General features: G+C 35.6%; 1 protein-coding gene across 3 annotated transcripts in view; it reads right to left on the reverse strand.

Moving 5' to 3' along the window:
• UFM1 (ubiquitin fold modifier 1) overlaps window positions 1–15956 on the reverse strand; it is a 124360-nt gene that overhangs the window by 57142 nt on the left and 51262 nt on the right. For 2 of the 3 annotated variants that reach the window (XM_049101449.1, XM_049101450.1), the window contains exon 6: window positions 12788–12848. In XM_049101449.1, coding sequence (XP_048957406.1) covers window positions 12788–12848 — 61 coding nt within the window. Of the gene's footprint in view, window positions 1–9917; window positions 11266–12787; window positions 12849–15956 lie in introns of those variants that run through there. The other variant, XM_049101448.1, reaches the window with a different exon arrangement.

Here is a 15956-nt window from a genome sequence, read left to right on the forward strand (position 1 = left end):
TCTGTAGTAAATAGGACAAAAGTCTGATTCTTAAGTTCTTGTGGTCTTTATTATGATGATCTTGGGGTCCTGGGATCTAGTCCCACATGACAGTCATATTTTAAAGAGATTAAATGTTTCCTCAAAGTGTGGAGAAAAATCCATTTAAGGTAACAAGTTATTTCTTTAGGAAACTTGTTGCATCTGATTTTCTCTGTGTAGTTTTCTGCCTAGCTTTTCTTAACGAAGAAATGTACACTGGAAAGAAATTATCCTACAGCATAGACAGTTATAAAGAGAAGTTCTAAGACAAATGTATATTAAAGAAAGTGTCTATATGTGCTCTGTATATGGCAATATGCTAATTTTTATCTACAGAACTGAATCATTACCTTTGTTGTTCAGGAAAAGATTTTCTTCTACATTCTCTAAGATTTTTTTCATCTAAAGCATCAAAATATTTGTGATTCAGTCACCCTAATACCGGCAGCCTTTTAGATATGGATTGATTTTTTTAAAAATGTTTACTGTTCTCAGATATTACCATTTTCATTGTGGGTCCCTTCAGACTGTACGAGAGACTACTTGGAAATATGAACGAGGATTATTGCTTTAGAGAAAGAGCAGGATTAGATGAATATCTCCTCCTGAATGTTCCGTGTTAGACAGGCAGTCTTTTTTCCCATAGCGGCTTCTCAGTAGCATGGTGACATTGCTATATTTCTTTATATAGTTTTGTTTAAGGATAAATATTTTGTTAAGAAATGTGTAACAATAATGATACCTATGGTTTCAGAAGGGTGCTCATTAACCCAGATAGCTTAGTAGAGAAAAATGTAATTAGTAACTCAAAAACCTTCTCCCCTGTCTCCTTATAATCGATTACTTTCTGGAGAAATTTTTATGTCATTTCCAACTTGGGTTGGATATTTGGGTCATTGGAGTCTCACCGGACTATAGTGGTCTAGAATTTATACAGAGTGGGACCAACAAAGTAGCCGGACCATTGAACACCTTTACCACAAAATCCATTAATTTTGTCAGGCCATCAACATTTCCCCATATGATTATGCTGAATGTAAAGAAACATGCCTTAATTAGGAAGGTAGAGCTGAGAGTAAGACTGCAGGTGTGCAACACTTAATCCATCTTTTACAAAATCACCCTAATTTGACTCAGAACAGAACAGGATTTTCAAGCCGGGTTAATTTAAAATTCTGTTTTCTGTTTAGAATGTAGAGTGCTTCTAGGTAATCTGGTATTCATTCTTCATTTATCAATGATAAAAACAGTGAACAAATTAATTGCTAACACGAAAGACCTATAATCTCTCATAATTATACTGATTTTCAAAGTCCATGTGGGCGGACTGTTATTAAGTATTGGCACAATGTGTTTCTGAGTAGGTGGCAGTGCTATGCCCAATGTGTCAGGAAATAAGACTAGATGCAAACTAATGTAAGAAGCATTTTCTTTATCAAAATGTATTTTAAAGTTTAGGAGAACTAGCTGCAGCATCAGACTTGCTTTTAGGATTAAAAACTCAAACTCCTTAGCACACATAGGAATAAAGCCTTTTATGATCTTGTTTGTCTACTTCCTAATCTCAGCCCCCACTGTTTGCTTCTCAATTTTCACATGGTGCTGTTGCCATTTTTACGGAATCATTCCTTGGTTCAACTTTTCCAACTTTTCTTGTTTTTTAGCATTTTTCATCTTAGCCAGCAGAACTTCCTCCCCCATTCTCCCAGGCTCAGAGACACCATCCTACTTGTGTACCAGATCCAGTTCCAGTATCTTCTTTCCTAGGAAGCCTTCCTGAATCTCTTAAGTGACCTTCTCTGGGTTCTCACAGCACACCGTGTAGATTACCACTTTTAATAATTACCAAATTGTTTTGAATACTCACTTCCTTGTCTGCCTTCCCAACAGGACTTTAAGAATCTTAAGTGCAAGGGGCACCTGGGCAGCTCATCAACTAAGTGTCTGCCTTTGACTTAGGTCATGATTTTGGGGTCCTGGGATCTAGTCCCACATCACATTCCCGGTTGAGTAGGAGAGCCTGCTTCTCCCTCTCTCCCTCTCTGCCTCTCCCCTCCACTCTTCAAATCTCTCTATCAAATAAATAAATAAAATCTTTAAAAAGAAGAATCTTAAGTGCAAGAATATTATTCATATTTCTGTTGCTGCATTCCCAATGATTTGAATAAATAACTAATGAATCTAAGTGAATGAATCCATATTAATAATTTAACTCATTAATCTAAAACCCAGCTAGAATAGATTTTTACATAAAATACTGAATAACATCTGCCTTATTTTATTTTATTTTAAATATTTATTTATTTATTCTAGAGAGAGAAAGAGAGAGCATAAGTACACATGAGTGGGAGCAGAAGGAGAGAAACACAAGAAGACTCCATGCTGAGTATGGAGCCCAATATAGAGCTTGATCTTGACCCTGAGATCATTACTTGAACTGAAATCAAGAGTCTGGCACTTAATTGACACAAATGCCCCACATCTGCTTAATTTTAATTGATCTAAGCGTATCTACTATATATTTGCTTTTATTTTTCAGTTGAAACTAGGCAAGGAATAGATATTTGTACTTCCATGTGCTGCTCATGGCAGCATTATTCACAATAGCCAGAGGTAGAAACAACCCAAATCTCCACTGACAGATGAATGGATAAATGAAATGTGGTATATATGTACAATGGAATGTGATTCAGTCTTTAAGGAGATGAAATTCCAATATATGTTGCAGCATGGATAAACCTTAAAAATATTACATAGTGAAATAAGCAAGACACAGGGACAAATACTATATAATTTCACATATACCTGGAATGGTCACATTAGTGGAGACACAATGTAGAATGGTGGGTACCAGGGGCTGGAGAGAGGGAGGACTGGGGAGTTACTGTATAATGGGTACTGAGTTTCATGGGAAGATGACAAAGTTCTGGATGATGGTGGTGGAACAACAGTGTGATGGTGATGATGGTGACGGTTGTACAACTGTGAATGTACTTAATGCCACTGAAAGTGGTTAAAATGGTAAATTTTATATTATGCATATTTTACCACATTAAAAAAGAATTGTATTATAACATGTTACACACACATAGAGTCTTCAGATTAGATGGATGGATGGATAGCTATGCATTAGAACTGTTTCGGCCTGGTAGAGTTAGAATGGAGGCTAGTGAACATCACACTTTGGAAAATCTGCCTTTTATTCTAGGAAACACTTGTCTCTATGTGGCCACAGAATGTCTGAGAGATTGTCTGAGGTCTGGGGGAAGGGTGTCACTTACTAGACATAGGACTCAAGGATCTCATGAGAAAGACAAACTTGTTTTTAGCCTATAATTAGGATACAGATTTTTTTTTTTTTTAATATAGGACTAAGATATAGAGAAGGAAACAGAGATCCTGGAACAAAAGCATCCTGAGTCAAGAAGTTTTGCAGGATAGGTTGGACTGAAATATGCATCAGTATTGGTAGTAACAATACCTACAGGTACAATGGAATACTTCCTTGGCCATCTCTTTAAACCTTCCCAAAGCACCTTTGTGGCCTGAGAAATAGAGGCCTAGGATGTAAAGGAAGAAAAGAAAGTGAGTCAACAGTTCTCTGTAAGAATCAACCAAAATGAGCTGGTCATGGAAAGTGAAAAGAACTCTCCTACCCAAAGAAGAAGGAGATAAGCAGCAGAAGGCAGTGGCTTGATGGTAGCAGGTGGGTCCATGCCTGTGTCCATGGCCAGAGGCATTAGAGTTGGAAAGCAGCTCAGGCAGCACTAAGGTCCAAGGGCAGCAGAACAGTGGTGATGGAGAATGTCAAGAGCAATGGATTTCATGAGGCAGGAATTGGGGAGCTGCTGGCTTCAGCTCATGTTATGTAGAAGAACCAAGAGAAGCTTGAAAGTGTAGGGACTGAGAGCACTGAGGAATCTAAATGTGAGCTATTTGAACTCATCAGTGTGTGAAATCAGTCATGAGAATTTTATATGGTAAGGACATATTTATTTATTTATTTTTAAAAGATTTTATTTATTTATTCATGAGAGACAGAGAGAGAGAGAGAGAGGCAGAGACACATGGAGAGGGAGAAGCAGGCTCCACATAGGGAGCCCGATGTGGGACTCGATCCTGGGACTCCAAGATCACACCCTGGGTCAAAGGCAGGTGCTAAACCGCTGAGCCACCTAGGGATCCCCAGTATGGACATATTTAAAATATTAAGATTGGGGTCCCAGTCGTTTGATTGTCTGCCTTCGGCTCAGGTCATGGTCCCAGGGTCCTGGGTTCGAGTTCCACATAAGGCTCTCTGCTCTCTCTCTACCTAACAAATAAGTTAAGTCTTTAAAAACTAAAATAAAATAGAATATTAAGGTTAGGGCCTTAATTTCCATAAAATGTGAGTTCATATAAATACTAAGGGAATTTGCTTTGAGTCTCTGATTAATGATTATTACATTACTTATTTCTATCCTGCACACCTTCAACATCAAGACCTGAGAACCTCAGGATTTAAAAAAGTGCAACAATTCTAGAAACTATATCTCTTATTTTTCAACCATAGATATGGAAACTTCTGTTTGAATTACCGCCACCATCTATTTTAGGACTAATTTTACTTTGAGTTAAATAACTATGTCAGTGTAAATCCAGCAAAGAGCCGGAATTAGGAAAAAAGAATTTTCTTCCAAAGAATATATTTTAGGTGCAGCCTTTTGGATGGAGGATGTATTCCTTTCTACTCCACAACTGAAAATGTTTAAAGTGGAAAACAAAAGAGTCCTACAATAAACAGTTTTCTAGATATATCTAATATTTCCAGATATATTCTCCTGGAATACTGAACAAGGAAGAAAATAACTAATCATTTCTATTTACAAGAGGAGGAAACAATAACTTTTTGCTCTGGATAAGGATGTTTCACTCAGCAGGGTAATGCCTGGGTCATTCAAAAGCAGAAAGAGAGAAGAAATGAGACAAAACACCATTTAGCAGAAGCAGGAAAAGAAAGACTCTATAATTGAAAACATTTATAGGTAAAGTAGGTACCCCTCAGGGTGGTTATTCAGCAATTTCTTATTCTCTTATAATTGTGCTTTGTGATTGATCAGCCTGGGGGATAGATACTTGGTTCAAAGGGAATCAAACAGATGCTTATATTACTCATATAATTTTTTTCTGTCCCCATTTGACAAATGAAGAATTTTTTTTTTCCTCTCTCCATTTTACAAGTGAAGAAACTCTCGGAGAAATTAACTTACCTGGGGCTACAAGGCTAGTAAGTAATGAGGTTGGGATTCAAGAAATCTGTTCTAAACTCTCATGCTACTCACATGGGTTGCAAGAATTTATTCACCATCAGCATACCACCGAAGCTAAATGTTGATTTGCACATATTTAGATGGTGAGACTAAAATACTTACCATGTATCTATTTTGGAAATAAGTCACATTTTCGGAAAATGGGATTGGAATGTAAATGAGAATTTTTTTAAAAGCTGTAATATAAATATATCATTTTGAGATAGTGTCATAAAGAAAAACTTCAAAAAAGAGAGTGGGAGAAAAAGCACTATTTAGGGTAGCACCAGATTTCTGATTCGAGTGGCTGGAACTACATATAAGACCTTATTTAATGCTGATATTACCTCTAGTGTATGAGCATAAGAGGAAAATAATAATTTCCAAATAACTGTACTAAGGGGATAGTAAGGCTGTGTATAAATGAATGTTAAGGATGAGTGGTGTTTTGATTTGCCATGGGTAAAATTGAGGGAGAAGGATTAGATTACATTCATAGTTGTACCTTTACTGCAGTCTTGAACAGAAGCTTGCAAATGGCTGTCAGTCAACAAAGAAGTTTGTTAAGTGTCAACTACACTTCAATTAAGAAAAAAAAACTGGTTGCAAAAAAAGGTTTGTTAAGTGAATGCAATTCACTAATTGCATTATTTTACTTTTTTAAAAAATTTATTTATTTATTCATGGTAGTCACACAGAGAGAGAGAGAGGCAGAGACACAGGCAGGCTCCATGCACCGGGAGCCCGATGTGGGATTCGATCCCAGGTCTCCAGGATCGCGCCCTGGGCCAAAGGCAGGCGCCAAACCGCTGCGCCACCCAGGGATCCCCACTAATTGCATTATTTTAATTGTGTTTTCAACAATATGAAGTCTTAGAGAAGTACAATATATTTTTAAAAATATTTATTTATTTATAAGAGAGAGAGAAAGGTAGAGAGAGCACAAGTGAGAGCAGCGGGAGGGGCAGAAAGAGAGTGAGACAAGGAACCTTCCTGCTGAGTGGGGAGCTGGGCTTGGGGCTAGATCACAGGACCCTAGGATCTAATCAAGAGTTGGATGCTTAACTGGCTGAGCTACCCAGGTGCCCCAGCAATTATTTTTATCTTGGGACAAACACAGGTTTTATATTGAGTTACTGCACCTTCTATAACATGAGGCTCTATTTCAAAAACTCCATACACAGTCATCATGAATTCTCAATGTGGCAATTTTTCCTAAGGCCAGGGCTATACAAAAAGTTCTTGACTTAAGTGTTTTGTTTGATTTTTTCAGATTTGTCTAATGATTGACATATTGAGAGGACTTTTACTTAAGCAAAAGGCAAACAAGATGGATGAAGATATTTTTTTCAAGCCAGTTCAGGGTTCTTATGTAAATATGGCATCAGTATTTGGGTAACAAAGTCATTTTCATTTAGGTATTTCTTTCCTTTTTTTTAAAGATTTATCTATTTATTTATTCATAATAGACATAAAGAGAGAGAGGCAGAGACACAGGCAGAGGGAGATGCAGGCTCCATGCCAGGAGCCCGATGCGGGACTCAATCCCGAGACTCCAGGATCGCACCCTGGGCCAAAGGCAGGCGCTAAACCGCTGAGCCACCCAGGGATCCCCTCATTTAGGTATTTCAAGCTGCATTTCCACTCTCTTAGCAAAGTATCAAAAAAAAAAAAAAACACATATGTTTCTTATGTCATTAAATAGAAATAGCAGAATGTGTGTTTATTTTAAATAATATATAAAACTGTACACTACTATTATATAGTAGAAACTTCAATATTTTTGATAAAGTATAGTAGTACACATTTATTTAGAATTGAAGATTGTCTATCCTAAATTAATTCTTCATCCCAATATATCTAGGCCATTGCAGAAAAGTGTTTCCTAATTGCCATACAACAGTTCTGCAACAGGAATCATTCAAATTACCAGCTTTGAACATATAATTGGGTAGCCACATTCTTAAAGTAAAAAAAAAAAAAAGAACCTTTCTCCTGTGATATTCATAGATCTCAGAAATTCTGTGAAAAAAACCTCCTTCTTATGTCCACTCTTGTAATATATTACTTTCTATTTTTATATAAGTGATACTATAACATCCATCCCTAAAACATGTTTGTTTTTCTTTGATAATACCAAAAATTCATATTCATTATAAACTGTTTAAAAAATGGGAAGAACACACAGAGAAAAACAAAACTCACCAATCAAAATTGCATCATCTAGATATAACCAGTATGAACAATTAGTGAATATGATTCTAGACATCTTTTCACACAAAAGACAAAGAGAGATAAATGATAGACATACTATACACAGTGTTTTAAATTTATCAATACATTGGGGTGCCTGGGTGGCTCAGCGATTGGGCATCTGCCTTTGACTTGGGGCATGATTCCAGGGTCCCAGGATCAAGTCCCACATTGGGCTCCCTGCGTGGAGCCTGCTTCTCCCTCTGCCTATGTCTCTGCCTCTCTCTTTCTGTGTCTCTCATGAATAAATGAATAAATTTATTAAAAATAAATAGTTATTATATTAATAATTTTAAAATATATAAGTAAATAAAGAAATTTATTAATGAATCAGTTTCATTTTAAATTTATTAATAAATCAGTTTCATTTTATAGGAGCTTAACAGAAGAAAAAAGTGTTGAAGCAAAATTAACTATCCCTTCATATTGGTTTGGGATATGGATTTATATTATTAATGAAGCAAAAAAAAATCAAACTGAAAAATTTATTTTAAATTCTTACTGGATTATTAGTGTCCCAGGGCACCCTACAGAAGCAAATTAATTCCATTCTGGAATTTCATAGGAATATATTGATTAAACGTTTGTCAGCATGAGCTCACAGTCCACAATTACAAACACATGGGGAATAAGCACCACATTTAAGTCAGCAGGAACAATAAACATAAATAAAACTCTAAGATCTTCAGGTGATGAATTTATCACATAGATTATGTAAGTAAATATATGAGATGTTAGAATACAAAATACAAAGAACAAGGTATAATTCAAAGAGAGTAGACAGATTTGATTAAAAAACCAAACACTGCTATTAGAAATTAAAAAAATGTTTTATCAATAAAATTAAATTTTAATAAATCAGTTAAACATCAAATTAAACATAAATGAGAGATTAAACATAAGATAGAACTAAACAAATTACCAGAGATTGAAAATACTAAAAATAAATGTACAGACATGGGGAAGAGAATATAAAATTTTTAAATACATAGAATTACAGATAAAGAGAATAAAAAGAAAAAAGCAGAAGTTAACATTTGAAGAGTTAGAAACTGTGAGGTATACAAAAATGAAAAAAGAATTAAATACTCACATTTAGTAAGAACAGTAAGTGCAAAACGGGATAAATAATATGTCACCCATGAGATGCAGTGTATAGCAAAATTATGGAATACCGACAAATTATAAAACTGGTCAGAGAGAAGACAAACAAGCTATCAGGAAACCAAGCTATCAGGAAACACTGGCATCAGATTTTTCAACAGCAATTCTAGAAGCCAGTCAGTATACACTTGAACAATAATTTTCCAATGCAGAGAAAAAAATACTACTTGTATTAATTAAAGTAATGTAACTGCTATGGTAGCTAAAATCAGAAATAACAGTAAGTTACTACAATAGAAATTATTTCTTGTTCATGTGATGTTCAAATTGGTATTTGACCAATGAATGGTTAACTCTACAGTGATGCACTAAGGCTACTTTCATCTTGGCCTTCATTATCTTCTTGGACCTCAGACTTTCATCCAGGAGATGGGAAAAAATGTGTGCAGAAACAAAACTCTTCTTAAATACTTTGGACTTGATGTGAAAAGCTTTGCTTCTCATAATACATTGGAAAGAACTAAACATATGGGGCCACCTGCGTGCAAAGGACACCAATACACTAACCCCCCAAGTTGGGCATCTACTTTCCTGCAATCATTCTACAATGTTGAGGTGATTCAGGAATGTCTTATGGAGAGCTATCTGCGCCTCAACTGTCAACCTCTATCCTTATACCTAGCTAAATTAGCATTAAAAAATCAGAGTAGGGGCACTGGGTGGCTCAGTTGGTTAAGCATCCTTCTCTTGATTTCAACTTAGGTCATGATCTCAGGGTCATGGAATTGAGCCCTGAGTTGGGCTCCACACTCAGCACAGAGTCTGCTTGTCCTTCTCCCTCTTCTCTTCCCCCCACTTGTGTTCTCTCTCTCTCTCTCTCTCTCAAAGAAAGAAATAAAATCTTTTTTTAAAAAATCAGGGTAAAATAGAGATTTTTAAAGGCCAATGAAAACTGAGTTTACCCCCAAGCTACACTAGAGGGACTTCTGTAAAATGTTCTTTAGTAAAAAAGAAAATTATTTCAGATGTAAAATCTAAGAAGCAAAAAGGAATGAACAGTAATAATTTTTTTAAAAAAATAAGGAAAATCTAAGCACATATTAACTGCATATACAACACTAATAGTATCTATTTTTCAGAGCAAAAAAAGCTAATGTGGAATCAAAATACTGCCATTCAGAAATAAAAAGAAATTAACAAGGATGAATTTCTAAAGTATTGTATCTAGTGAGAGAAGTCAGACACAAAACATTGTGTGAACTCATTTATATTAAAATTTATAAAAGCCAAACTTATAGTGGTAGAAAGTAGATCAGAGGTTTCTAGTGGCCAGGATTGGTAGAAGGAGATTGCCTACAGAGAGACACAAAGAAACCTGGGATGATGGAAATTGTCTGTATCTTGACAGGAGTATGAATTACTTGTCTTATTGTGAAATACTGATTCTTCTTCTTATATCATATAGCTTTACTTAACATCACTTTTTTATAAGGTGGACTGCTCGGGGTGTGATGGAAATGCGTTGTGTTCATGAGCACAGTAATTACTATGATAGATAACTTTTATTGGTTGGCACTATGCAAAGAAGCTTATATGCATTCTTTTATATACTCTTTACAATAGTTTTGTATTTTCATCCACATTTTGTATGTGAAAAAAAAAAAAAGGAAGGTTGAGGAAGATTAGGTGACCTTCCTGGTAATTTCTACCAATGAATGTTTGAGGTCTTTCTTTCTGACCTGCAAATATTCAAAGAATTAATAATACAACAATATTTTCAAAATATACAAACCTGGTGCACCCCTAATTTTAGCTTGAAGCAGAAATGCACAGATATTACTACATTGTTTTTCATTTCAGGTTTGCAACTATCCACTAGTGGCATAGAAAGAATAGAATGACTTCAGAGTCTTAAGAAATAAACAAATGTTCAGATACCCTTATGGAGTGTACTGGCCGAAGTATACTCCAGAAATACTCAAACAATAATAAGATTTAAGTTATTGGGATTCTCAATAATAGTTTTTAAAAAAAAATTTGCTTGCCTTATATAAGTCATGGAAGCCATAGCAAACTAGTTAACAATACTTACTTGATCTTGCTGCCTAGAATGTAGCACTTATTATCTCTGAGAAATTCTCATATTTATACTTGGAGGCATTTAAAATATCAGCTTCAGAATGACATATCCTGGGATGCCTGGGTGACTCAATGGTTGAGCGTCTGCCTTTGGTTCAGGGTGTGATCCCAGGGTCCTGGGATCAAGTCCCTCATTGGGCTCCCTGCAGGAAGCCTGCTTCTCCCTCTGCCTGTGTCTCTGCCTCTCTGTTTCTCATGAATAAATAAATAAAATCTTTAAAAACAAAACAAAGTGACATATCCAATAAAGGGTTAGTATCCCAAATATACAAAGAACTGATACAACTCAACACCCCCAAAACAAATAATCTGATTAAACATGGGCAGAAGACATGAACAGACATTTCTGCAAAGAATATAGATTGCCAACAGACTCGTGAAGAAATGCTCAACATCATAATTATCAGGGAAATGCAATTCAAAACCACAATGAGATATCACTTCACAGGGATCAGAATGCCTAAAATAAAAGAAGAAACAAGTGTTGGCAAGGATGTGGAGACACAGAAACCCTCGTATATTCTTGGTGGGAATGCTAGTGTAGCCACTGTAGGAAACAGCATGGAGGTCCTTCAAAAAGTTAAAAAGAGAACTGCCTTACTATCCAGTAATCATACTACTGGGTATTTGACCCCCCAAATACAAAAACACTAAGTTAAAAGCATACATGCACTCCTATGTTTATAGTAGTATTATTCACAATAGTCAAGATATGGAAGCAGCCTAAGTGTCCATCAATGGAGGAATAGATAAAGAAGATGAAGGAAATATATATATTCATACTCATTGGATATAGAAAGAATGAAATCTTGGGATGCCTGGGTGGCTCAGTGGTTGAGCGTCTGCCTTTGGCTCAGGATGTGATTCCAGGGTCCTGAGGTCAAGTCCCACATCAGGCTCCCCACAGGGAGCCTGCTTCTCCCCTCTGCCTATGTCTCTGCCTCTCTCTCTGTGTGTCTCTCATGAATAAATAAATATTTTTTAAAAAAGAATGAAATCTTGCTATTTCCAACAACATGGATGGAGCTAGAGAGAATAATACTAAGTGAAATAAGTCCGTCAAAGAAATAGATGATTTCACTCATGTAGAATTTAAAAAAACAAAACAAATCAGCAAAGGAAAAAAAAAAGAGAGAGAGACAGAAATATCAGCTAGTAATCTGTTATCTACACTGTGGCTTAAAAGAATCTCTAGGGGAGCCTGGGTGGCTCAGCAGGTTAAGTGTCCACCTCTTGATCCCAGTTCAGGTCTTTTTTTTTTTTTTTTTAGATTTTTTAAAATTTATTCATGAGAGACACAGAAAGAGAGAGGCAGAGACATGCACAGAGTGGGGAGAAGCAGGCTCCATGCAGAGAGAGCCCAGTGTGGGACTTGATCTGGAGAATCTGGGATGACGCCCTGAGCCAAAGGCAGATGCTCAACCACTGAGCCACCCAGGCATCCTGAACTCAGGTCTTGATTTTAGGGTTGTGAGTTCAAGCCTGATGCTGGGCTCCACACTCAGCTTTAAAAAAATACTAACCAGGTTATCTAAGGTTGTTTGTTTGTTTGTTTAATCTAAGAACTTCTCATAACCAGAGTGATTGATGCTGCTTCATACAGGAAATCATTTGTATGGGGGAATAGAATATGTTGAAGTGAATCTCTTAGTCACCATAAAAGGAGTAAATTTGCCACTTTGAAGTTAGAGAAAAAGAATTTCTCAATTGAAAAAAAAAAAAGAAAAAAGAATGATTTAGGAAATATACCCCAGTGTACTACTAGGAAACATTACCAGTAAGCAAGAAAGAATTCATGACCTAAACAATTTTTTAAGACTCTTATTAAGATAATAAGCTTCTGCAATAAGGATCATGATGGAAAGAAGACATGACTTTTCTCAAATATTTTGTATCCAACCCAGAGCCTGTGTGATGAAAAGAGCAATGGAGTAGTTCATGCACTCTTAGATCAAAATATTTGTTCTGTCAGTTTTACTTACTTTGTAGCTCTACATGTTCCCGGTCTACATGCTGACCAGGTTGAGACTAGGTGGAGAACATCTAAACAAAAATAAGCAAAAATTGTCAGTGTTGTTTTAATATACAGTCTCAAACCAATTAAAAATCTTACTTCACCTATTTATTGTTCACTGAGTTGTTATTGAAAGTACAAAGGCAACTTACGATTATGAAGAAAGCCAGTTTATAGAGTTAAAGACATTTCTATATATCCAGCTGACTCATTGCTGAGTTTGCCAAGAAGCTTGGTCATTTTCCCTACTTGATGCATTTGCTCATTTGTTGCCCCTCCCACCATCAAGGAAAAAGGCTTTAAAAAGTATTTGCTAAGAGCCTTCTTAGGTGAAGGAAAAAAAACAACAGCTTCAGGAAAGAAGGTACCAAGTAAAAATCATCATATATGGTCACCATTTAAATCATTATTATGAAATTATTGAACAAAATTAATTTAGGGAGTGATGGCATGAATCTGTACTAATTACAATACATAAAGTTCTGAACACAAAGCATTTATTACCCCCAGAACACACGTAACAGTCGATATTCATTGCACATTTAACATGTGCCAGTTGAGGTGCTAAGCACTTGTGTTATTACCTTATTTAATTCTCACAGTAAACCAGTGATAGTCATTGGACAATTTTTCCTGAATTTATGATTAATAATGATAAAAAACAAATCCATTAAAGTCGTTTGCATGAGAAGGCACATACATATAACCCAGAGATCAATTTGCTGAAAAGATTAATAAAAGATGGAACAGAATAAAATTAGAGGGACTGAATTAAGTTCAGAAGCTAAGAATTGAATAGTTTGTTGCAGATGGGGAAGAGGACACTATTTCTGAGTCAGTGATCACAGACTCCATTATGTCCAGAATTCAGACATTAAAACATTAAAACACAGAAATCACAAAATGTCAGCCTCATTGGCAAAGGTAGAATTTCATTCCTGAGTGTTTTAACTACTAATCTGGGAAATCAAAACCTCTCAATTCATCAGTTAGTGAATTGTTGGAATATGTTCATTTCATAATATAGAATTAACTCAATGAGCACAGGCCAATTGACAGTCTTATGATAATCTAAAATTCTCATTTCACTTGGGATAAACTGAAGAACTTTCTCTGTCTTTATGAAAATAATGGATAGGGAAGGTCATTCTCAATTTAAATAAATTTACTAGAATCAGGGAGATTACCCCAGACCCAAGAAACCTGCTAAATCCTTTCTTCATTTTCTTTAGTAAAACAGGTTAAACACTCTTTTTCTAGGGTTAACACTGCTCCTGAACAGAATGATCAGAAAATCTTAGAGAAAAAAACTAAATGAAAATCCCCTTTCTCCTTGATAGCCATATTGTTTTAGTATCTTTATTGGAAATTCTATATTTGAATAAATTATGTCTTTTGAAATATGTGTATCAGAGTATCTGTTTGCCATTGAATAATGAAAAAAGTAAATGGAAATTTTCCATATAATAATCTCTGTGATATTTCATACAACATAATTTTAGATGAAAGATATAAAGAATTCTTTTACTAAGTTGTATTACAGGATAGATTCAAACCCTTTTGTGAAGTGCAGCCTTAAGCAGGCAAAACTGGTAGTCTGAGTAGATTAATTTTAGATCTAGGAGGGAAGCTAAACCTTTTTTTTCTTTTTCTACCTGTGTTATTGTTTTAATTTTAATTTCAGCATAGTTACCATACACAGTTATATTAGTTTCATGTGTACAATATAGTGACTCAACAATTCTCTACATTATTTAGTGCTCATCATGATAAATGTACTCTTCAATCCCCTTTCTATTTCCCTTATCCCCCCACTCACCACCTTTCTGGCAACCATCAGTTTATTCTCTATAGTTAGGAGTCTGTGTTTCGGTTTGTCTCCTTTTTTCTTTGTTCATTTGTTTTGTTTCTTAAATTCCACACACCAGCTAAATTAAATAGTATTTGTCTTTCTCTGAATGACTTATTTTATTCAGTACATACCCTGTAGATCCATTCATGTTGTTGCAAGGTTTCATTCTTTTTTGCGGCTAATATTCCAGTGTGTGTGTGTGTGTGTGTGTGTGCGTGTGTGTGTGTGTGTGTGTGTATTACCTCTTCTCTACCCATACATCAATGGACATTTAGGTTGCTTCCATAACTTGGCCATTTGTAAATAATGCCACGATAAATATGGGGTGCATGTATCTTTTCATTTTGGTGTTTTCATATTCTTTAGGTAAATACTCAGTAGTGGAACTACTGGATCATATAGTAATTCTATCTAACCTTTTGAGGAACCTCCATACTGTTCTTCACAGTGGCTGCACCAACTTGCATTCCCATCAACTTTGCATGAGGGTTCTATTTCTCCACATCCTTGTTAACACTTTTTGTTTCTTGTGTTTTCAATTTTAGACATTCTGACAGATCTGAGGTGGTATCTCCTGTGGTTTTGATTTGCATTTTCCTGATGACTAGTGATATTAAGCATTTTTTCATTTGTCTGTTGACCATCTGTATTCTTCTTTGGAGAAATACCAATTCATGTCTTCTATCCATTTATAATTAGATTACTTGTTTTTGGGGTTTTGGGTATCAGCTCTTTATATATTTTGGATACTAATTCTTTATTAGATTCATTTGAAAATATCTTTTCCCATCCAGTAGGTTAACTTTTAGTTTTTTAAAAAAAGATTTTTATTTATTTATTCATAAGAGACACAGAAGCAGACATAGGGCAGACAGAAGCAGGCTTCATGCAGGGAGCCCAGTGTGGGACTCAATTCCAGAACTTTGGGATCATGCCCTGAGCCAAAGGCAGATGCTCAACCACTGAGCCACCCAGGCATCCCAACTTTTAGGTTTTTAAATTGTTTCCCCTGCTGTGGAAAAGCTTTTTATTTGGATATAGTCCCAATGGTTCATTTTCATTTTTGTTTCCCTTGCCTAAGGAGACATATCTAGAAAAATGTTGCTATGGCTGATGTCAGATAAAGTACTGCTTGTGTTCTTTTCTAGGATTTTTATGGTTTCAGGTCTCATTTTTAGGTCTTTAATCCATTTTGAGTCTATTCTTGTGTAGAGTGCGAGAATGTGGTTTAGTTGCATTCTTTTGCACGTAGCTGTCCACTTTTCCCAACACCATTTGTTGAAGA

This window comes from Canis lupus, chromosome 25, assembly GCF_003254725.2.
Source record: "Canis lupus dingo isolate Sandy chromosome 25, ASM325472v2, whole genome shotgun sequence".
Lineage (NCBI taxonomy): Eukaryota > Metazoa > Chordata > Mammalia > Carnivora > Canidae > Canis > Canis lupus.